The sequence below is a fragment of the Numenius arquata genome, chromosome 6, assembly GCF_964106895.1.
Source record: "Numenius arquata chromosome 6, bNumArq3.hap1.1, whole genome shotgun sequence".
Taxonomy (NCBI): domain Eukaryota; kingdom Metazoa; phylum Chordata; class Aves; order Charadriiformes; family Scolopacidae; genus Numenius; species Numenius arquata.
In genome coordinates this window covers 13,773,649-13,795,549 of record NC_133581.1, presented here as the reverse complement: position 1 = coordinate 13,795,549, position 21,901 = coordinate 13,773,649, and the positions used below count along the sequence as shown (strand labels likewise).

At 51.4% G+C, this 21,901-nt stretch overlaps 1 protein-coding gene across 1 annotated transcript in view; it reads right to left on the bottom strand.

Moving 5' to 3' along the window:
- Window positions 1-9,290: 9,290 nt before the first annotated feature.
- LOC141465917 (uncharacterized) overlaps window positions 9,291-21,901 on the bottom strand; it is a 32,000-nt gene continuing 19,389 nt past the window's right edge. The window contains exons 7-14 of the mRNA XM_074149602.1: window positions 18,924-19,033; window positions 17,939-17,987; window positions 16,349-16,469; window positions 15,311-15,405; window positions 13,694-13,759; window positions 12,207-12,306; window positions 10,801-10,953; window positions 9,291-10,576 (exon numbers count right to left, since the gene is read on the bottom strand). Coding sequence (XP_074005703.1) covers window positions 9,291-10,576; window positions 10,801-10,953; window positions 12,207-12,306; window positions 13,694-13,759; window positions 15,311-15,405; window positions 16,349-16,469; window positions 17,939-17,987; window positions 18,924-19,033 — 1,980 coding nt within the window. The remainder of the gene's footprint in view (window positions 10,577-10,800; window positions 10,954-12,206; window positions 12,307-13,693; window positions 13,760-15,310; window positions 15,406-16,348; window positions 16,470-17,938; window positions 17,988-18,923; window positions 19,034-21,901) is intronic.

Here is a 21,901-nt window from a genome sequence, read left to right as displayed (position 1 = left end):
GTTGAAACTTCACAGCTTTGAACTGTTGTACATTTCAAGTGGTACCAGATATTGATAGGCTCTTTTCTGGGGTGGCTGCTTATAGTGCTACTTTATGTATGGCTACAGCAGACATAGATATGCTAGGCGTCCCTAGGGTTCTGCAAATGGACCTGAAAGTTCTTCAGGAGCCAGGGTACACCTTCATCTCTGTGCAGGTGGTAGGACACTGCTATGACAAGACAGCACGTCAGAAATCCAGCAGGTACGTAGGAACTGGAACTGGAGACTGCAAGCGTCTTAGGAGGACCTAGCTGATAGCAGGTGGTCTGAGCCTGGAAGGATGCAGACCAGTCTTGTTTCTTTTGTGAATTGCACCCATCAGAAGGGAGGCAGCCAGGACCTTTGTCAAACAATGCTAGTCCGTAACGTGGCCATCTCAGGAGCTGGAAGCACCACTGGTTAGCTTTTTGCTGTAATTAGAAGATCGCAAGGAACCCTGACTCAGGTCAATGTTCAATTCCATGCTGAAAGTTGGAGGTAGGTTGGGAACAAAAGGAGGTGTTAAAAGCTGGACACCACAGCTCTTGCCGTGAAATCATGTATTATTCGTGTATTAATGTAGTACTGCATCTTTGTTCCACAAGGTTGGTCCAGGAAAATCATGACAGATCTTCAGCGTGCAGTAAGATACGTCAGCTCTGATCTGATCTTTGGGGTAGGCAAAAACCAGATCATATCACTTCTCTTGGGTGGAGCTGTTACTTTGGACTTGGCGTTTTCACTTGCTGACTTGGTGCTGGTAATTTAGGTACAGGGTAGCAACTCACTGGTCATGACGGGCAGGATGTCAGTAATGTCAGTATATGAGGTCACGATGTGTTCTCTCTCCTCACTGGTTGAACTTCCTGAGTCAGAAAGTAATACCAGGGTTACAGTTTCATTAGAGTGCATGTAGGTCTGGAGAAGGAATTGCTGGGTTTGGAGTAAATTTAGTTGGTTTTCCGCATAGTTATTTAAGGCACATTTGTTCTGGAAGTACCTGGACTGGAAGATGTGGTTTTCAGGTAGTGCAATCGTTTCACTTACGACAAGGAGTTTGTTGCCCATCTCAGTTCTGCCTCTGTGGCACGAGCTTTGGTGGGCAGAACGTGCAGTTATTCTGAAGAGCCATTCCAGTTGCATAGCTGGAACCTGCAGAAGTCCATAGAGGTAAGCTTTTTCCTATATTTGGGCACATCAGCTCATGTTTGACTGCCATGATCTCTTCAGCTGGTCTTGGCAAGGCTGGACTAAACTTGGTGCTGTGCCATGGTTCTCGGGCAAGTGTGAACACCACCTCTGAGAAGGCTTCAGGCAGCATCGTACTGATTATCTGTGGAGGCTGCATCTCCTGTGACGGAGGAGTGCCACCTTTGAACCTGTACTTAAATGACAGAATAGCTGAGGAGGTCTGGTCTGGTTTGGTTTGGTCAGGTCCAGATGCCTCAGTACTGATGTATAAGCTTTTCTCTCCCACATCATCAAAGCGCCCCACACCCTGTCACAGAGGGCTTTGGGCTCCAGAGACCTCACAGCTGAGTCAAATGACAAAATTGCTTACAAGTCCTCAAAGATGCTGATTAAGTGCTGGAACAGATCTCATGCCTTTTGGTCTGTGAGGGCTTCCACAGAAGCATTTTCCTATGCCAGCAGGGGTGGTGGCTCCAAAACAGATGAGCACATGGTCCTTGCTGAAGGCTTTGGCAAGCATCTGGGTTGAGTTTGCAGGAGCTGGCAGCAATGATTCATTGCTGGAGAGAGAGACCTGAGAGGTGATGGTGGGGTGGGTGGTAGCTGAATGAAAGGCCGAGTTTTACAGAGCAGCCCTGGCTAAATGCTGGCCTCATCCTCCTCGCTTGCAGTGTGGTTGGGTAAGGAGGAGCAGACCAGGTTTCCCTTCTGGGCTACAGTCCAGTCCACTGCTGCAGACCTTTCCAGCCCGAGCAGTACTTCTGTATCACTTCTTGGCTCCACCAGGAGCCATAAAGGTAAGCAAAGCCACCCAAGAACCAGCTTCCCTAAGTAACTGCCTGCCTGAGTGAGCTGCAGGGTTACATACCCCAGGAGCAGGGCTTCTGGCGTGAGGCTGGGCTGAGTGGTGTCCAGGGCACCAGAGGCTCTTAATGGGGTGGTTGGAAGCAGGGGCTTGTGGTATTGCACCCCATCTATCTGCAGCTACCTCTAGGGACCTCATACCAGTTTTGGAGCAAGGATGGAAGTTTCTTACAGTTAACCTTTCTCTGGGTGTTAGGAAGAGCCTGTTTTACTGTGTGGAAGAATAGGGCTAAATAAGCCAGGCTGTAGTGACCAATCCCTTGGACTCTTGCCTTTGTGTGTGCCTTCAAAGCCATCTGCATTCCCATCTTGGGCTCTTTTGTAACTGCTGCTAGTGAGTAGGATGCTTGTGGGTTAGGACCAGCTGCTGTGTCTCCTAGTGAGATGTTGGCTGAGTTGTTTCAGCTCTGGTTTGCTTATCTCCTGCACTGTCACGGTGCCCACATCCTGTTAGATGAGCGTGATTGTCTTGCTACCAGGAGAATGCTGGTGTATGCCCTGTGGGCTTCCTCGGCCGCTGAGGTTTTAGGATTTGGGAGATGGTTCAGGAAGGGATCAGACCTGCATCTTTCAGCTGTCGGGCTGTTACTTCTCTGTGTGCTGGTTTATACCCAATGATGTGCTCTAGGAAGAGGGTGGCATCGCTCAGAGGACGGTGTGACAGCAAACACCCTGGCCACTAGCAACTGGTGGGAACTGGGACAGGCAGATGGGACTGGCCTCATGTGCAGCTTCATTCCCCTAGGGCAGGTGAGCCTTGCTCTCTCTGTGGGGCGGGTCTGGGGTTTAGCAGAGCCAAGGTACTGGCCCCAGATAAGACTGATGGGGCTGCATCTGCACGCCCTGGGCTCTGTTGCCCTCACTTTGCTCGCCAGCTCCCAGCCGCCGCTGCCACAGCCCTTCTGCTGCACACAAGGAGCACACCAGCAACAGACGGCAGCAGGCAAGCATCACGCCAGCAGCACCGCGAGCTGAAGAGGAGGAAGACTCCCAGGCCTAGCCAAACTCCAGCACTGCCTCTGCCAAACTGGCTGGGGCGCAAAGCTCCCAGACACCGCACACCGATCTCTCTCCCCCTGCTGCATCCCAGGACCAGAGCCTACAACAGCCCAAAGCCCTGCTCCCTCCCTCAGCTTGGCTCTGGTCCAGGCTCCACTTAGCATCAGTTACTCAGTGCTGAGTCGCTGATGTGTTGTGGAGGCACGCAGCAGGGCTGCCCAGCTCTTAGTGGTCGTGGGTGGTGGGCAGGGAGGATGAGGAGTGCAGCCGTGGCTCAGCAGAGAGCCAGTGAGCGACAGGGTGAGACGTGGCTGCCCACCTGTCCCAGCTCCTGGTGCTGCTGGTGTGGCTGTTCATGAGCCAGGAAGGGCAGGAGCCATAGGGGGCTGCCAGGGCACCAGAGCTGAGCACAGCTTGTGGGTCTGTGTTGGAGCTGTTTCTGGGCAAGGACCAGCCCGGGGAGCCGGAGAGGTGGTGTTAAAGAGTTGTCTGAAAGCCCTGATGAGAGCAGTGGCTACACCAGGGAAAGGGGGGGATTTAATACTGGCAAATACTGAGTGTGGAAAGAGAGGCAGAGAGAAGACTGGTCCCTGGCTGACAAAGCCATTAGGATTTAAGCAGCAACCTTGATACCTTCTACAGAGTTCATGTGCCTCTGGTCCCAGTGCTGTACAGCAAATGGATATTGATAAGCTTGGGACTTACACAGCTGTCCTGCTCTTGGTCCCCTGGGAGCAGCACCCAGCACCTGGGGATCATAGGAGGGGGTAGGGGGTGCTTGCTTGACTGGTGCAGGGGCTGTCTGCACTCCTGTCCCCTTGGGGACAGCAGCATCTCCCATGCTGGGGCACTTCTGCAGCAGGAGAGTGTGCTGGTGCCCTGCATGGCTTTCGTCCACCCTGAGGTCTTTCACTTCTTCTGGTAAGGGATGGAGGTCCTAGGCTTACCTGATGGGCAAGTCCCAGAGGAGGCCTGGGGAGTAGATGCTCTGCATGTCCTCCTTGGACAACCCTACCTGGGACCCCCATTCAGCACCCATTCAAGGTTGGGTACTGCTGTGGTGCCTGCCATAAGCTGGAAAGATGCTGTCAGGGGATGTGGTGGAGCCCTGCCTGTCCCTGGTACCCCCAGGGGCAGGGTGAGAGCATCCTGCCACAGCAAGGAGGCCACGACCAGGCACATGCATGGGGTGTGGGACCAAGGATGCCAGTAAGCAATGTCTTACTCCGTTTTTTTTCAATGACCAAGTGAACTGAGGCTGTTTCAGAGAGGAACAGGACTCTGTCTGCCACATCCCTTAATACCCGCACAACTTGCCTTCCCTGGGGGAAACCCTGCCCTTCTGGACGCTTTTGCTCCCTCTCCGGCAGCATGGAGCTGAAGCTGTCCCAGCAGCTGGATTAAATGCCATGCGGTGCCTGTCACGCAGGTAACCACCGCAGCCGTTCAAACCTGGTCCCAATGGGCTGCTTCCTCTGTGCCACCTGAAAACCAACAGGTTCACTGGTGCTGCTGGCCAGGAGGTGACACAAAGCAGCTTGTGCAGCTGGGCTGCTGGAAGGCACCTGGAAACATGGAGGAGACAAGGTTTGCTTCATTCCAGCCTGTCTATGTCCCACCTGTGCTTGTGGTGGAGCATCCCTGGGCTGGCATCCAGCGCTAAATGATTGGGGAGACGTGCCGAGAGCTGCATCCGCACTGCTCTGCTGCTCCACTGTGGTGCTTACTGGTGCTGGCTTTGTTTTCACAGGATTGCAGACCAGTTTTAATGAGTTAATATAAATAAGCTTAATATAACTTAAGGACACTGGAGAACAAGGTAGGACCTCTTTTTGTTCCTGTTTGACCTCTTGTAGGTGAGGCAAAGCACTGCTAGAAGGAGGACTATCAGCCTACAGTACCCACTGGGTTATGCACGGGGATGCCACATTTCCTGCACTGCCCTTCTAGGGCGGCATTTAGCTAATCCTGGCTCCTCCATTTTGCTGTCATTCTTTGTGCCCTCTGTGCTGCTCTGGTAGAGACAAATGACCCTGTGTTTACCATAACCGTGTTGCTCAAGTACCAAAGGGCAAAGTTTCTCTCTTATTATCAGAATACTGCCCAAATTTAACACCCCAAAGCCAACAATACTGTGGTCATCTAAGCACAGGAAGCACTGGCCATGAAATGTGGGGTGCGTCAGAGGTGCTGCTCACACACAGAGCTTTTTAAAATCCATTTTCAGCTGTGAGCGGCACCACCTTACGCTCCCAGTGACTGGCGTAAGCGTGACTCAGGCCTGACTCACACGGCGTCACGGTGAGTCGCAACCACCCACTCACTGTGCAAGGAGCTGTGCCCACCCGCTCCCCATCCCGTCCAACCCTCCCAGTGCTGCCCACGGAGCAGGAAAACAAGCTCCAAAACTGAGATCTCGGCCAAAAAATCAAGCTGCAGCAGGGCTGCTGGCCACCGGCCGTGTCGGCAGGGATGTGCAGGGGCTGGGGGCAGGATGCTGCCCTCGGCTCAGCGAGCTGGGAGGGGACAGCCGTACATAGAAAGGAGCAGTTTTCGCTGCTGCTGGGGATGCCTGGATTTGACTGTGGTAAAAAAAACAGGAAGACAGAGATGGAGCGTGTTGGACCCTCCACAGCTGAAGCACACCTGGTGAACCAAGCTGAAAGCCAGCAGGACAAGGCAACTGCTGCAGCATCTGGTGCCGCAAGAAACCTCGTGGAGTCTGATTTTATGCTGAACTTTTTTAACTGTTATCATTACAACCATGTAAACACAGCATCAAATACTCCGGACAGTCTGTTTGGATCAGCGTAAAAAGGAATGATTGACTTCTTCTTTTCCCAAAAAAACTTCCCTACAAAAAAACCCAAACAAACCAAAAGAAAGCACAGACATAAAAAAAAATTTTTTTTTAAAGTAATAATTATAATACATTAGAAAGAGTCATGGAAGAAGCGTTCCACGCTGTAAACAAGAATAGCAATTAAAAAGAAAAGCAGATGGTAGCCAGGCTCTCAAAGTGCATGGCTGAGAGACCCTGACCTTGACCGCCGTCCCACGCTGGAGCTGGTCCCAGTGGCTCCCGCTGCCTGCCGGTGCCACAGCCACTCAAAGTGCTCAACTACAAACCAACACACCCCCTGCCTCCCCCCAGCCCCGCAACGATGCTACATGGAGGGCAGTGAGGCAAAAGCCATCCCAGGGCTGCGAGGGCAAGGATGGCGGGGGGGGGGGGGGACACACTGCTTTCCTGAGTTTGCTCGTGGCAAGAGTGGCTTTTGCTACGGGGCTGAGGCTGTTGTAGAAGGCTGGGGCAGGGGTGCAAATGGCTTGGGCCATTTATTTGTCCTGTTGAGCTGCCACTCTCGCCCTTCTCCTTCCTTTGCTCTCCCCAGCGAAATTGCTGAGGCTGGGCCATGTCCTGCCCATCCCTCCTGCCACAGACCTGTTGCGGCCACACCTTCATCTGCAGCAAGAGGCAGAGGAGAAAGGATCAGTCATCTCCTAGTAGATCATGCTTTGATGTGCTGAAGTGAGAGCATCACTTCAAGGAAAGCAATGCACGTTGATGGCTCCAAGCCAGCTCCAGCCAGGCTACTTTGCCCCAGGAACTCTTCCCTAACCTGCCAGCTTTCAGGGGCTGCAGGCTGGAGAAGAGCTTCTTAGGTGACACAGTGAGGAGGATGAAGGCCTTCCCAGCCAGAAGCACACTGGTGGGAGGAGGGGAGTCTGCGTCTGCCTAGTCCAAAGATTACTGAAAGCCGCTGGTAGCTTCCCCCAGGCTTGGTAGGTGACCAAGGACCTTGCTGCTCATTCCCTTTGGGGCTTGGAGGAGAGAAAGCCCCCAAATTCTTGTAGAACACCATGCACCAAACACCATGGCTATGGCTACTGTGCATTTGACAGCTCTCCAAAATTAGAGCAAACCATCTTTTAAAATGTGAATACTGCAAAACATCCCAGACACATGCTGGGTGAGGAGCCTGGACACATACAACATGATGTGCAAAGGCTGTGTGCCCAAAAATGAGGAGGAAATGGTCAAAATGAGGGGAAAGAGGTCTCAGCTCTTGCATGTGTGAGCCAAATGCTCAGATGTCTTAGCAGGAATCCTGTGTGTGCTTCAAAGAGAGGACAGACCCCCAAGCTACAGAAACCAAGCCAAGAGGTCATCATCACCAGCCCTCATGCTTCTTGTTGCTTCCCAGCAATCTCTGGGGCTGTTAGTGAAAGCAATCGATACCTGTCCTGAAATAGTTCCCAGGTATGTTAACACACAAATAGGTTTAACTACTGCACAGTTACTGAAAAACGTACTCTAAATTAAAACCAATTCAAGCACCGTTGTCCTAGAAAGGACCTGTGGTGTCTTAAAACACAAATACTGAACATTCATACAGCATTTCTCAAAGAGCAACTCTCGACTCCTCACAACACCCCTGCGAGGTAGCTAATAGGGTTATCCCTGCTTTGCAGAGGGAGAGAGGTTGGACAAGGTTGGAGACTCAGGAGAAGATGGGTTTTCTGACAGAGCAGGAGATTGCAACATAAGCTGAGGGTGCTGTGGTCTGACTGGAAACATCCAAAGATGGGGTGCTCCCTTTGATGCTCTCGCTGCTGCTAACAAGCCACCACATGCACACACACCAAAAAAACCTGATAAACCCCACAAAGTAGTTTAGTGGAAGTTTTCTGCTGGGCTTCCAGGTAGGCTTAGGTATATTACTGAAGCAGCCTATGAGATAAAAAACAGTTTTCAAAGTCTTCTTAGAACTTAAAAGGAGCTTTTGCCCAGGGTCTCCATTGAAGGGATGGGAATCCCACCTGCAGCCCCACCTAAGGTGGCATCTGCAGCCACCCCTTCTGGCCAGCACAGTTTAATACAGCACACCTGGACTAGTTTTTCCCTGCTGCTTCCATTGATCTGCCTTCCTGCTGAGGTCCCTTTACCTGTAGGGGTGAAGTAAATACTGGGAACAGGAGTTTGGACCAGCTCTTTCAGTGGGATGAGCTGTCTCTGGGTCCCTGCACAACTCCAGCCAATGGTTTGGGCTGTGCAGCAACAGCACGCTGGGATGGGGAGGAGATAGGCCACTCAGGACTTGATGCACGAAAGGCAAGCAGGCACCCACTCCTCAGCAGTGTTCTGTGGTGACGTTGATGCTCTACAGCATCATCTTCCAAACCTCTGTGCCCAGGTTTCCTTCCTTAGTTTAGATTTCTAGGTGGGCTAAACCAGAAGGGCTGAGATCAGGTTCTGGGCAATGTGCTCCCCTTCCCCAACTCTTACACCATTTTCACTCTGACACTTAACTTGCTTAAAAGCGGGCTTCAGGTTGGGCACCCTGCTAGTGAAGACAGGAGGCTTCCCAAGGCAGCAGCCCCTTTTCCTGTTCAGCCAACGGAAGGGCAGCGAGCCCGCTCGCTGCCCTGAACCTGCGAGGGAAAGGCCAGCAGAAAGGCCACGCAGCCCAAGAGACCAGGCTCGACCTTCATCGCTGTCCCTGTCCCTTGAAAACGCGGGACAGAACCACCCTGCCGGCAGCTCTCCACTGGGGTCACACCAAACAGACCCCGCAGGGACTCACCAGCTGTTAATCCTCCCCTCCGGGACACCATCTGGCGCTGGGGCAGTAGCCGGGCACCGGTCTGTGGAATTGCATAGAGTAGGCAGCGGGCTGCCCGCGCCCTGCCGGCATGCCCTGGCGCTGCCTGAAAACGCTGCTGCCTACAGCCGCGGGTCTGGGAAAAGAAATAAAAGATCTATTGCTACAAAGGCCTTTGAAAGCAACGCTGTTGGCTGCACTGATTGGGCGTTTTAAAGAAAGCGTTTCGGGCTCCTGTGCCTTGCGCCCACTTCCATGGCCACGGGTACTCACGGCAGGCAGGAGCAGAAGAAAACACGCAACACATTCACCAGCTCTGCCTCTCCCCTGACACGCAACGAGGCCTGGGGAGCTTCGATGAAACAAAAAATGAAAGCGCTTTCCAATTCGTCCATAGGAAAGAAGCAAAACCAATTTGCTGGTGCCTCCTGGCGCCGGCGGTCACCGCTCCATCGCCTCGCCGGGCGCTCGTACCAAAGCACAGCTCGACAGGTGATGGCTGCTGTGCTGTCACCTCGACACAGCCCTGCTGAAGGGGGAGGTCCCAAAAACGGGATGTGGGTGCTGCTCCAGCACCCGTTTCCTCTCCCTTGCCTCCCCCCATCTGCACTAAAACGTCACCGATTTGGGCAGCTTTGCCAGGGGAGGAGAGCCTGAAAGGAAACTGTTCTCTGAGCGGGATTTGGCAACCTGTGGTGGTAATTTTGGTTTAGGGCTCAGGGGGGGTCGGGGGGCTTTCAGTGCGTTTAATGGTTTCTGGAGGCTTTTTTGGGCATCTACCTCCTCTGGGCCCAGCACAAGAGGTGGTGCCGTGGGGGTGGCAGGCAGGGGACGTCCAGTCTCCAGCAGAGGCAATGCCACCTGCTTTCTGTTTGAGAAGTCCTGCTCTGTTGCATGGGCCAGGTGGAGGGGAGTGGTGGTTTTGATAATGGTGTAGGGGCTGTTCCCCTCCACCGCGGGGGATGGCGACTGCTGGAAGGGGCAGCCCCCACCCAGCCCTTCTGCCTCCGACTCGCTACCAGACAGGATGGGCACGCTGCCACCAGCCAGGCCCTGTGCGGGCAGTGTCCCCAAGCCCTCCAGCCAGTGCGTGGGGCTGGTGGGGCTCCCTGGCCCATTCTGCTGCAGGTTGGCAAGCTCCCCTGTAGATGCAGCTTTGGATGCCAAGCGCTTCCAGTCTGTTTTGTTCAGCAGCGCCGCTCTGCAGCGTTTCTCAGCCATCTCCTCCCCGTGCTTGCTCTCGGGGGACCCGTCATGCTGCGATGCACTGGAGAGCTGCTGCCAGCTGCCCGGCAGAGGATGAGGGGGTGCATCAAGTGCTTTCTCTTTGCAGATGGAAGATGCTTGTTCTTCCACCGTCTGGGCAGCAGGATTTGGCTGCCATACCGCGTGGTCCGTAGCAGAAAGCTCAGCGGTGCTTGAGTCAGGAGGACTTGGTGTGTTTTGTAGAGAGGAGTCCGAGGAGCCATGCTTGGCTGGGGCGGGGAGGGAGACCGACTCATGATCCACCATGGCATGGCTGGGAACGAGAAGAGGCTGCTCTGGAGGCAGGAGGTGGTGATGGGCCTGCATTTCATTTGCCTTCAAAAGAAACGGCGGCTGCCTGTCCTTGGTGGGCTCCACCCAACCCTTCTCTCCCGGTGGCCCCTCACCAGAAGGATGCAGGTTGATGTTCGTTGCTTCAGCTGCTTCACCCTGGAGGGTGGGAGTCCTCTCCTCCACCACCGTTGTTTCTCCCGGCGCCCCAGGACCTCTGTGGGGATGGGGCTCCTTGTCCGGGTGGTGCTCGCCCACCTGGCCATTCTGGCCATTGGCTGCCACATTGCCTTTCAAGGCTACTGGGTTGAGGGAGAGCTCCAGGCCCAGGGGTTTCCGTGGGTACTCCTCAGGCTTTGCTGCATTGGAAACAGAGAAAACAAGATAAACCCCAAACTGTGCATTAGTTTGTTTTTGCATCTGGCATGCCCTGACCGTGGGGAAGGCAGATGCTGCACCCAGAGGGTGCCAGCCCTTCTGGGCTGCCCCGGCTCCCAGCCACACCAAAGGGATGCTCTGCTACCAGGGGACACGGGTACCACTGACCTTTCCCACTGGGCTGCCCACCTTCCCCTCTACCCACCTGGTGGGGGGAGGTCAAATTTCATCTTGCGCAGCTCAGTCATCGACACCTGCAGCTGCTCGATGACAGCATCGTCCTCGTACTGCAAGGAAGCAGCAATTTTCTCCTGCAGAAATTCCCGTAAATCTTCTAGTGACATCTTCAGCAAGCGCTCTGGGGGGCAGTAGAAAGGAGTAATGGTAGTGGCACAGCCAAATTGCAGGGTAGCATGAGCATTGGTTGCATTGCTTTGGTTTCATTTGGGATTCTGCTGCTGTTCCCACTCCAGGATGGGACAGCCTGAATGTTTTTGTCTCTCTCCCACCTTCCCACTGTTGCTCAGGCTTGTCGATACATTTACATATCCATGCCACCTCTGGGCAGTAGCTCAGCAATGGCAGGACAATGGTGGGGCTGGGACATGTGCTGACGAGGATGCATGTTTTAGGCCGTTTCTGGAAGTTCTCACCAATACCTCTAGGAGGAGGAAAAGCTCCATGAGACAGACCCTGAGTGTCAGACTGAACAGCCACTACCGGCAGCCGCCACTGCCAGCCAGGGATGCCAAACTGCACTAGCCAGCAGGCAGGGATGCAGACAGGGATGCTCACCCATGCCAGGGATGCAGACAAGGATGGGATGCAGGCAGGAATGCCGATCCACACCACATTCCTCAGGGAGGAGAGAGGATTTCAAAGTCAGGCTGAAACTTCTGCCTGACTGCCAATTTCCCAGTCTTTGCAAACAAATGGGATACTTGAAGATGTATTTCTGGATAGCCTGTTCTTCATTCAACTGAAGGAAGAGCAGGGTGGCTGTTTGCAGAAGCCAACACATACAATCCTATAAATGCCACTGAGCCAAAGGTTGCCAGCATGCAATATCAGCATCACTCTTGTCCCACATTAAAGACTTAACAGGGCAACAAAGCAAAGCTGCTAGCTTATAGGAGTGGAGGGGTTCAAAGTCTCAAAGATCTCAAGGTAGAAACATCACTGCCTTAATATTATGTAAGAAAACCAGGTTTTGGTCATTTTAGAAGTATATTCATGGGTTTACTTCTCCCTCTACAGCCTTTTCAGCTGAACTGCCACATGGAGCTTTGCAGACAGATGGGTTGCTGTCTGTATTGCCCCTAAATCTGTGTTGATAAAAGACGTGGGGTGCAGCATGCAGAAAGAAGCAGCTGGGAGCTGCTGGTGCAGCTTGGAGCAGTGGGGTTTGCTATCCACTGAGTGCAGGATTTCAAACCTTGTGTCATTTCGTTTCCTCCCCGGAGCATCAGCACAGGACTGTGCCTTTTGGGGCCAGCACAGGGCAGCAAGCAGGCTGGTGGTGGCCAGCAAGGCTTTCTGGGTCAGCAGCACAAGGGTGGCCCAGCATGGTGCTACCTCTGCTATACGAGATGTGCTGTGCTGGGACCTTACTTTTGTGCAGTTTGAGGATGGTGTAAGCCATGGCCGTCAGCACCCGCTCTCCTTCCAGGATGTAGATATCCCACAGCCGCAAGGTGAGGGTGAAGGGGGTCTGTTTCAAACACATAAACAATAAACCAGCTCGTCAGCACCACACTTGCTAGCACTGATTGATGGGATGATCATAGGTTACATGATCATCCACAATACAGAGGTTAGTGGCATCACTGTGTTGCCTCGCACCAAAATATACAACAGGGTGAGGCACTGGATGTCCAGGATTCATTGATAACACGAAACCGTATTTTAACATCTATGGTTTTGCCTTAAAGCCTTGGGTGACCGGGAAAGTACTTAAAACCCAGCCGCAAATGCCAAAAAAGGAGAAGGTTTCCACACATGGATTCCCCTACCCTGGATGGAGTATCATCATCTTTCAGCCTTGTGGGTGCACAAAACCCCTCCTCTATCCATACAAATTGCCCAACCAGATGAAGGGCTGTTTATGGCCAAATGGTGCTTCACTAAGCATTAAAAAAATCACTCCTTTGGTGTCTAGAAAAGTGGTCTTCCTTATACACAGGCTTATTTCTGCCTGCTAGAAAAACCTCTGCAACCAGGAGTGAACCAATAGCCAAAGTGATGCAGCAGCCCATCTTCTCCCAGCAAAGATTTAAGGCATCTCACCAACAGAGAAATTAATACTAGTTCTACTGTGAGATTTAAGTTGATATTTAGGATGCTGCACTTGCTCTCTGGAGTTTGGCACGGCTGGCTGTTGCAGTTCTTTCACCACCTTACTGGAGTTAAAAGGATTTTACATTTTACACCGCTTTTAGTGACAGACTGCAAAGCAGCGAGTTCCCTCTTGAGGGAAAGAGGTCATCCACTCTTTTATAGAAGGGGCAGCAGAAAACTGAGACTGGGGACACACAGATGTCCTAAACATTAGCAAGTCTGGATCTTGCGATCAAGCGTGCAAGCACAACGCTGCCCCTAAATATATAGTAGTCTTGGCTCAGGACTGGCAAATTAGCTCTGGACAAATCAGGGTAATTTTCTCACACTTTCATGTGTCTCCAGTGCTGAGCCCGCTCCTTTGCCTGCAGCTGCTAGAGAGCTATTTGTTCAGGTTTGTGCCTGGAGCTCTTCTTCTCCCTACACTGTTTCCAGAGCCAAAGGGAGGTTAATTGCCTTTGCAGCAGTGCCAGTGGGCAAGAGAAAGATCTCTCCTGACTTTGAAGCTTATACTGCTGCTGCTGAGCCATCTCCCAGCAACCGCTTGTGATGAGGCAAGCAGGAATTGGCTTGTCATCAGTGACATGCAGTTATTTTTAGCTTCTCCCTCATTAATTTTTTTGCCTAATGAAAGTGTGTATAATATCCCACCTTATAAAATATTAACAACTTCTTCAAATTATGATACTTTTCAAAAAACCAGGCAGATTAACTATGCATGCAAGCAGCAGAGCAGCAAACAACCTGCAGAGCATCCTCACCCGATCAATGAAACACTGCAGGAACCACTTGGTTGTGTAAATCCCCGTAGTCATCTGCTCCTTGTCCTAGGAGGAGACAGCAGAGAGAGAGAGACGTTTCACCAGGCTGGCTGCTGGAGGTTGAAGCAACTCATAGGGCTTTTGGGGAGGTCGGTTGCTTGGCTTATTAATGCTGGGGTCCGAGTATAGGATCTGGCTGCAGTTTGTCTCCCAACAAAGTCCCTGCTTTAAATACCAATGTTGAAGCCCTGCTTTGGCCCTTTGCCCCAAGTTATTCATTGAACCTGATCCTCAACGTGGCCGGACTGCAGCCACAACTTTGGAGAGGGATTTCTAGAAGAAGCTTTTCTGGCCTAATATCTAGCCCAGGGATTTACAAAAACCTTCCAGGAACCTAAACCATGCACTCCTTGCAGACTACTATTTTTGTTTCCATAGTAATTCCCATGTGAGCCTCTCAGAGCACCACAAAAATGATTAACCTCAAGTATCCCACAGGTAAATCCAGACCTGCACAGTCAAGCCAGCTTTGCTAGCACTACCTCATTCAACATGGCATGGCTGCTGCATGAGCAGGATGGCCTGACAGGCTAAGGAAAACTCTTAAAAACCTCACCAACATCACCCCAGTCTATCACTTTTCCATCCCTGTGTGGTGCCTGGCACAGCGCTCATGCACAGCTTTCGTTTTCCTGACAGGGACAGGAAGAAACAGCCAGCTCCAGTCTTTGCTTTTGGCTGGTGATGGGCACCTGCAAGCCTGGGGAGCCTTTGGGACCCAGGAGGCACGAGCAGCCTTCAGAGAGTTATTCCCATCCTCCCCACCCAGGTTTCCCCACCCCCATGACTATAATTAAGTGAAAACCTGTCCTGGCTCTGTTTCACTTATATGGCCAGGGATGGTTTGTTTGCAGCATGAAGCAAGAGCTGTTGCAGATGATGGCAATCTAAACAGCTTTCCCTGGAGCCAGGCCACTGAGTCCCTTGGGAGCATAAGAAACCTTCAGAAGTTTGGCCGCTGAATAGCAACTGTCTACAGCAAACGCAAGGGGGGACAAGGGGAAATAAAAAAAGGGAGCAGGTGTTGCGAAACAGTCGCCTAGACGTTAGACTGCAGCTGATGTGTCCTGCAGATGCTCCTCCAGCCACCACATGGGCTTGTACCATCTGCTGGAGAAAAAAACAACTGGACATGCCCAAGCAACAAAACACACAGCAAATCTTACATGCCTCTTGTCTTTAAGCAACAGCAAAGCCATTAAATGCAAGCACTTGGGGCTAATAATCCAGTCCAGCATCATCACCCCTCAGGCTTTGCTGCCATATGCAACAGTTCCTTTTGCTGCAGGCTTCATGAGCCTTCCTGCCTTGCTTTCCTCAGGAAGCCTTCAGATTTCAGCAGTCCCTACACTAATGATGGTAGCAGGCAAATGATAACCATTCATCTCAGTGAGATTCAGGCACTCCATTTAATAAACGCTTGCCTCTTAGCGGCTGAAGCAGTCCTACATGGTTAGAAATATGTTCAGTTGTGCATCTGTTTGGGAGAACATTACACTAATTGCTTTAGCATTAAAATGCGGTATTAGTATGGGGAGACTGATAGCAAAGAGATACCATATGCTTCTTCAGTTTGGGAAAGAGTTTGCTTAAAATCTGCTCGTGGTGAGCTTGAAATCTCTGCAGCTTCGGGAATCCAGGAATGAAGAAACCTTAATGAGAAAAGATGAGAGAAATAAAAAATAATCATAAAAGCTCTGGAGCAGTCATGGTGGCAGCCCAATTTGCTAGAAACTTATCCCCTTGCGTTGCCTGTTGAAGTCAGCTGGACCACAACGTGCCCAGCTGCCTCCCTTGGCATCCCTCCCAGAGCCTGCCTTTCACCTCATCTGCATGAGCAACAGCACCCTCAGCCCCAGCCCCAGCCCCAGCCGGTCCTCCTCACCCCAGCCCCACGGAGCAGACCCACTCACCTCCCCACTGCCTGCCCACCTGGCTTGGCCAAGACCTCTCCGAACACATGTTCGTGCTTCCCACAGTTCAGAGGAAAGCGGAAGATGTTTGAACAAAAGCTTGTGCAGTGCCCCGTAATCTAGCAGGACACGCGTTTAAGATTGTCCAGAGATATCAAGCCAAAAGGCTTAGCCCTCTGTTCATAAAATACCCCTCTGCGCATAGATTACTGCTAACTACAAGTAAGATGAAAGGATCTTTAATGTGTCTGAAGTAAAATAATACAGCACATTTTGTAGAATTACACCTTCAAAAAAGCACAAGGGCACGTAGCTTGTGGCACGCTAAAAACGGGGCATTACATGATGCTGTTGGAAGTACTTCTGTGAGACTTCTTAAGAACTCGTAACCTTGAGTTAATTGATTGCCAAGGGCAAGGCACTCCGCAGGGAAGATATCACCTCTGTGAGAGTGTTAATTACTGAGTGCTAAAGCTCAGTGCCAATAAACCACATTTCTCTCTGATGAACTTGTCTGCCTCCACAAGCAAAGTTCAGCTCCATAGTCGGTTTGCATTGGCACACAATTAGGCCTTCCCTGCTCTACGCAAGTATGTGAGGGGAAACGAGGCTCTACCGACTAACCTGAACAGCCTTCCCTCCTGCTGCAAGAGGCCCCATCCGCATCCCACCCCAGCCTTACCGTGCATGGCATGCCGCTGGTTGGTCAGCAGCTGCGCCAGTGCCCAAAATGCGTCCTCTTCGTTTAAGTACATCAGGAGGATGGCTGCAATCTGGCTCATGCCTTGGCAGTAGCTCACTTCCTGCAAGAGCCAAGAGGAACACTCATGCTGCCATACCGTCAGACTCCACCATGATGCTGCAGAAGCAGGTCAGGCTGCCTGTTCTTTCCTCTCTTTCAAGGTCTGTCCCATTTCAAGGTCTTTATCGATTGTGCACAAATTCACAGCTCCCATATGTCTACAGCATCTAGCGTGTCACTAACTCAGAGAGTGGTCTGGGTTGGAAGGAACCTTTGATGATCATCTTATCCAACCCCCCTGCCATGGGCAGAGACATCTTTCACTAGATCAGGTTGCTCAAAGTCCCATCCAACCTGACCTTGAACACTTTCAATGATGGAGCATCCACAACTTCTCTGGGCAACCTGTTCCAGTGCCTCACCAGTGTCATTGTAAAAAACGTCTTCCTTATATCCAATCTAAACCTACCCTCTTTCAGTTTAAAACCACTGCCCCTTGTCCTGTCAGTACAGGCTCTGGTAAAAAGTCTGTCTGTCTTATAAACTCCCTTTATATATTGAAAAGCAACAATAAGGTAACCCCAGAGCCTTCTGTTCTCCAAGCTGAACATCCCCAACTCTCAGCCCTTCTTCATGGGAGAGGTGTTCCGGCCCTTTGACCATTTTTGTGACTCTGCTCTGGACCCGCTCTAGCAGGACCTCTAGCAGGAGGTGAGCGGCTTGCAGGCAACGCCACCCACCACGCTGCTCCCCCCACCAGCCCTGCTCAAGCCTGGAGGGTGAGGGACAGAAACTCCAACATAAGAGGCGCCTGCAGCTACTTCAAGGAATAAGGAATGGGATGATAAATAGCATGTGGTTCTGATACTGGTTTGGATTCCTTCAGCCACATGAGCACTGAAGTAATTAAAGAATAAAGAAATCTGGTAAGCATTTATCTGCTATGAGGGAAGGCAGGGTCTTTGTTTCCTTGACTACCCTCCCTGAGCATCTTCTCTGCCTTCTGGAGTAACTGTCCTCTCCTGGAGATGAAGGCAGTAGGTTTAACTGCTAATTTAGGCTTATTCTGCCTGTGCCCTTCAGCTAAAAATGACTGGTTTGCTGTAATAAATCAGTGTTTTCAACAAGGATGCCATTCAGTGTATGACAAGAAGTCAGAAGCATGACAGACCTTCAGCCTGGAAAGACAAAGGGCAGTCCCTTGTTCTTTGCTGATACTCGCCCAAATAGCATCTGCCAGGTGTCACTTACCAGGTGACAGAATGAACAAGGGAATGAAACAACTGTGCAAAGAGTCTTGTGCTGCCTGTGAGTCTTGCAGCTGTCGGTACAAACCAGTATTAGGACTTAAAATAGGAATAACCACTGCCTAAATGTGGGTGTGTGCGTGTGTGTATATATATATATACACACACTTACATGTATACACATATGTAATTGTATATAAAGCTTTTTAAAAGGCTTTATATAGAGATATATTTATAAAAAGCACAACACTATTCACTTTAACTGGACTAACTTACTACTTACGGTGTTATAGACCGAGTATGCTGACAGGACATGGAAGAGTGCCTGTTGCCTGGAAAGAAAGAAGGATATTAAAACACCTGATTGCGAGGTCTCCAGCTTCTTGTGCCCACCAATGCGTATGCACAGAGAGCAAAGGCTCTGAAAACACCCAGACAACTGGTACTTATGACTTTTGCAAGGAGCAGGGCTTACAGAACCAGAAAGCACCTTGATGGGCAGGTGGGATGGGACCTCTTCCTTCACGGGGGAGTCAGTCAGCAGTGGCCCCAGCAGAGGAGGGCTGAACCAGCCTGCTCCATCAGCAGGTCTCCTGGAGAGACATGCACATACCCACACGTGCCGACACACCTGCTCTTCAGGTTTGGAGCGGTGGTGGGTTTTTAATAGACTTGCAACCACCCAGGCATCAAGCATTATACCTCCTGGGGGAAAGCACTGCCACCATTTAATTAGTAGGCCCCTTTCTCTCTTCCCTCCTTGCTAAAGGACTTAAATATGCAGTGCATGCTTCCTCGCAGACTGTATGTCTGTGTAGGGCAGCCAGGTGTGACTCATCCAAGCCACTTTGTCAAATCTCGCAAACACTGTCTGGAGGCCACGTACACCCCATCCCACCCAGCTCCCAACAGACCCACCCCAACATCCCAGCCATCCCAAACCAAGCCCTCTGCAACTGCAACGCTAGTACCCTGGGGGACAAGGCACTGCAACAAACTGATGCTTGGCTCAAGAACTGGGGCTGAACGTGGTCCAGAGTGAACCTGTTCAATGAGAGATTCAGCAGCCCCCCATCTGTGGGTGGTCCCATGCGCCAATGGTTTGTGGAGCAAGCAGAGATGGCTTTGCTCTCCTGTGAGCTGCTCTGAGCCAGGGGGCTGGTGGCCACCCCGAGCCATGGGGGCTGCTGTACACCCCATCCAGCTCATCCCACACACACCCACCGGCACCAATGCCTGTACAGCCACACGAAGCCTCCCGTACTCACTTCACTCCGTAGCGATCCCGAAACATGATGTGGTTTCGGAAGGTGCGGTTAACGTCTAAATCTATCTGCTTGATTTCCGAAGAAAGGCTCTTTGCTTGTTCTTTCATTTGCTGGAAGGGAGAGGGGCAGACAAGAGGAAGGAGTCAGACACCACCTCAGCCCACACCTCTCTCCCCGCAGCCAGCAGGCATGCTCCCTTACAGCAGGAGTGGCAGCTTGTCAGCTGCACAAAGCTATCGCAGAGCGACTCGGGCACACTGCCATCTTGCACTGAGCAACGATCTGCAGCCTGGAGGTGAATCCTCAGCCCCAGGGAGAAGAGGATGACCCCACCCTCACACGCTACAACAGCAGCAGCTGCCAATCCAACCTTTGCCCATCTTCCAATGCAGATACCGAGTTTTCAGGATCTAAACCCTTTACAATTAAATTCCACTCTGATTTCTTTTGATTTCTTTGAGGTACACGGCCTGGCTGTCATAAAGCATTGAGATCTCTGATGGTGCTTAAGGAACAATACCCTTGTATAACCAGTATGTAGATGTAAGCACCAGGTCCCTGAGCTTTTCAGAGGCTCAGTCATAATGAAGTCCAAACTGTGACAGCGGACTCTATGAAGTGATCTCCATCTACTACTTCCACTGCAGAAGAGGTTTAAGCAGTTTCCAATAGAAAAGCAGTTCTGGGGTATTCACTGGGACTGCTGCAAAAGTGGCAGAGTACAGAACAGAAGCTAAACTCAAAACCAAGAATCCCCATGTTCCTCCCATGCTGGCTAATCATTTAAGGCAGCATCACACAGCCAAAGGAAGGAAATTCAAACCAAATCTAAGCCCACCTCAACCAATTGCACCCTCAGAGTCCCAAGCTCAAGATGCTCCTTGGACAAATCCCACTGCAGTCCTATTAGTAACCCACTGTTTAGCCCTGTGTGTGCAGGCAAAGACCATTATGCTATAGCCAAGCATCTCATCTCACAGCCTTTAAATACCACTGGTGATCATGCAATTGCCCTCCTTCTTTAGTATCTCCAGGGCTAATTGCATTAATAAAATACATTTTGTGGTTGTCTTCAGGCAGCCTGAGATTCACTGGCAGGTTAGGGGCAGCGGAGATGAGCGGCAAGCCCAGCTTGCCTGGAGTCCAGTGTCAGGACCCCTCCTCGCTCACCACAGGAGACAGAAAATAGCACATCTGCACAGATACTTAATCATCTGCTCCAGCAGCTGCCATCCTACAAATGCTTGTCAGCCTGATACAAGGTGCCTCCAGGCTGCTGTTGACCTCCCGAGGTGGCCACATCAGCTCTAGGGAACATCAAAAGGTCATTAGCACTCAAATGTGTCCCGCACAGCCAACACTTAAGGCAGGCACAGCATCTTGGGAATATTAACTCCAACCTCAAAAGCAGCTGTACAGAGAAGCAACACTGCAGGGGCTATTTTGAATTATTGCCTGCACAAGACAAGGGAGGATAAAAGTGACAACGGAATGAAGATCTGATGAACAATACCATTTCCCTGCTGCAAATTCTGTGCTCTCTGCATCCTATAGCTCCTTGCCCTCTATAAAGCTGGCAGACTACCTGAGACAAGATGACTATTCATATGCACTGAGTCACTTCAGTTCAAACCTCCTTGCTAAAGGCCCTCTTCTTTTCCCTACTAGAACAACACAGAAACCTCCCAAAGACTATGAAAAACCCTACTTTGGGTGGGGGTGGTGTCTTAAATCACTGCATCTGAAAAACAGGTAGGTTGCACAGCACTTTGTCACCTCCATGCACCCAGGAGGCTTTATTAATTCTGTAGATGGTAAGCAAGAAGCCCGGGATGAGTTGTTCTTTTTTCCCTTGTTTAAGTAACCTGGGGGCTCCACAGATGCTTCTCCAAGCTCATTAGCACCACAAGAGAGCAAGCCTGTGGCAGAGCAGAGGCTGAGAAACTGGAGGTCCCATCCCAGAGACCTTTTACAAAGCAGCAGGTAAAAGCCAGGATGCCTCTGCTCTGCCCCATGACCAGCACGTTTTCCTGCTGCCTTCTCAGCTCTCCTCAAGCCCTCTCGGTTGTGGCTATAAAATCCCAGAGAGGCAGAGCATCACACCCAAGTTGAAACCAAGTGTTGCACGTTCCATGGTAGCCTCCGGGCTCCTGCAGCATCAGGGACAACTGAGCTGCCACGGCCTTGAGGAAGACTCAGAGACTTGCACGGAGAGGACTTGGAGGACAGCTGGGATAAGACAAAGCACTTCAGAAGCAACCGTGCTAGGCTTTTTAATTGCATCACTCTAGAGGCAACATGGACACAGGGAGCAAGGTATCCTGCTTGGCTGGAAAAGTAGCTCCTCCATCAGCCTGGGTGCAGGGGACAACTTCTCTACAGAGGGAGCAGAGGGTATAAAAAAAGATAAATCACCTGGCACATGCTAGGCAGCACACTCAAAACTCAAGGCACACGCAAAAGCCAGGCTTTTGTGCCATGGTTCATGCCCCAGGGAGAAATGAGGTGGCCTTGGACCCAGCCCCTCCAGGACCCAGGGCTGAGACTTGGTCCTTCTTGAAAGCAAAACCCCTCATCCAGGACCTGCAGGGAGCCTCTTCCAGAGGAATTAGAGGAGAGCTAATTACTGGCGGCAGGTGGCAGCAAAGAAGAGGAGGATTAAAATGAGTTTGTAGGGGGTTTACATCCAGCAAAGCCTATTAGCCCTGAAGCTCCTGTTTATCACAGACCCCTCTGGAGCACAGATAAACTCCTCGGGACTTTCATTTGTTCGGATTGCTTCCCTGCCTGCACAGCACAGCTTTGAGGGAGGGAGCGTGATAAGAATCTGCGTGCTGGGAGAGCTTAGTTATCTCTTCTTACTGCTGTGAGCCCAGCCTGCCTTCCCCAAGCCCCTGCACGTGACTCCTTCCCAGCAGCATCTCACTATTAACATCTACGCTTGACTAACTATAATGAGCATTAGCATCATCCTGGGC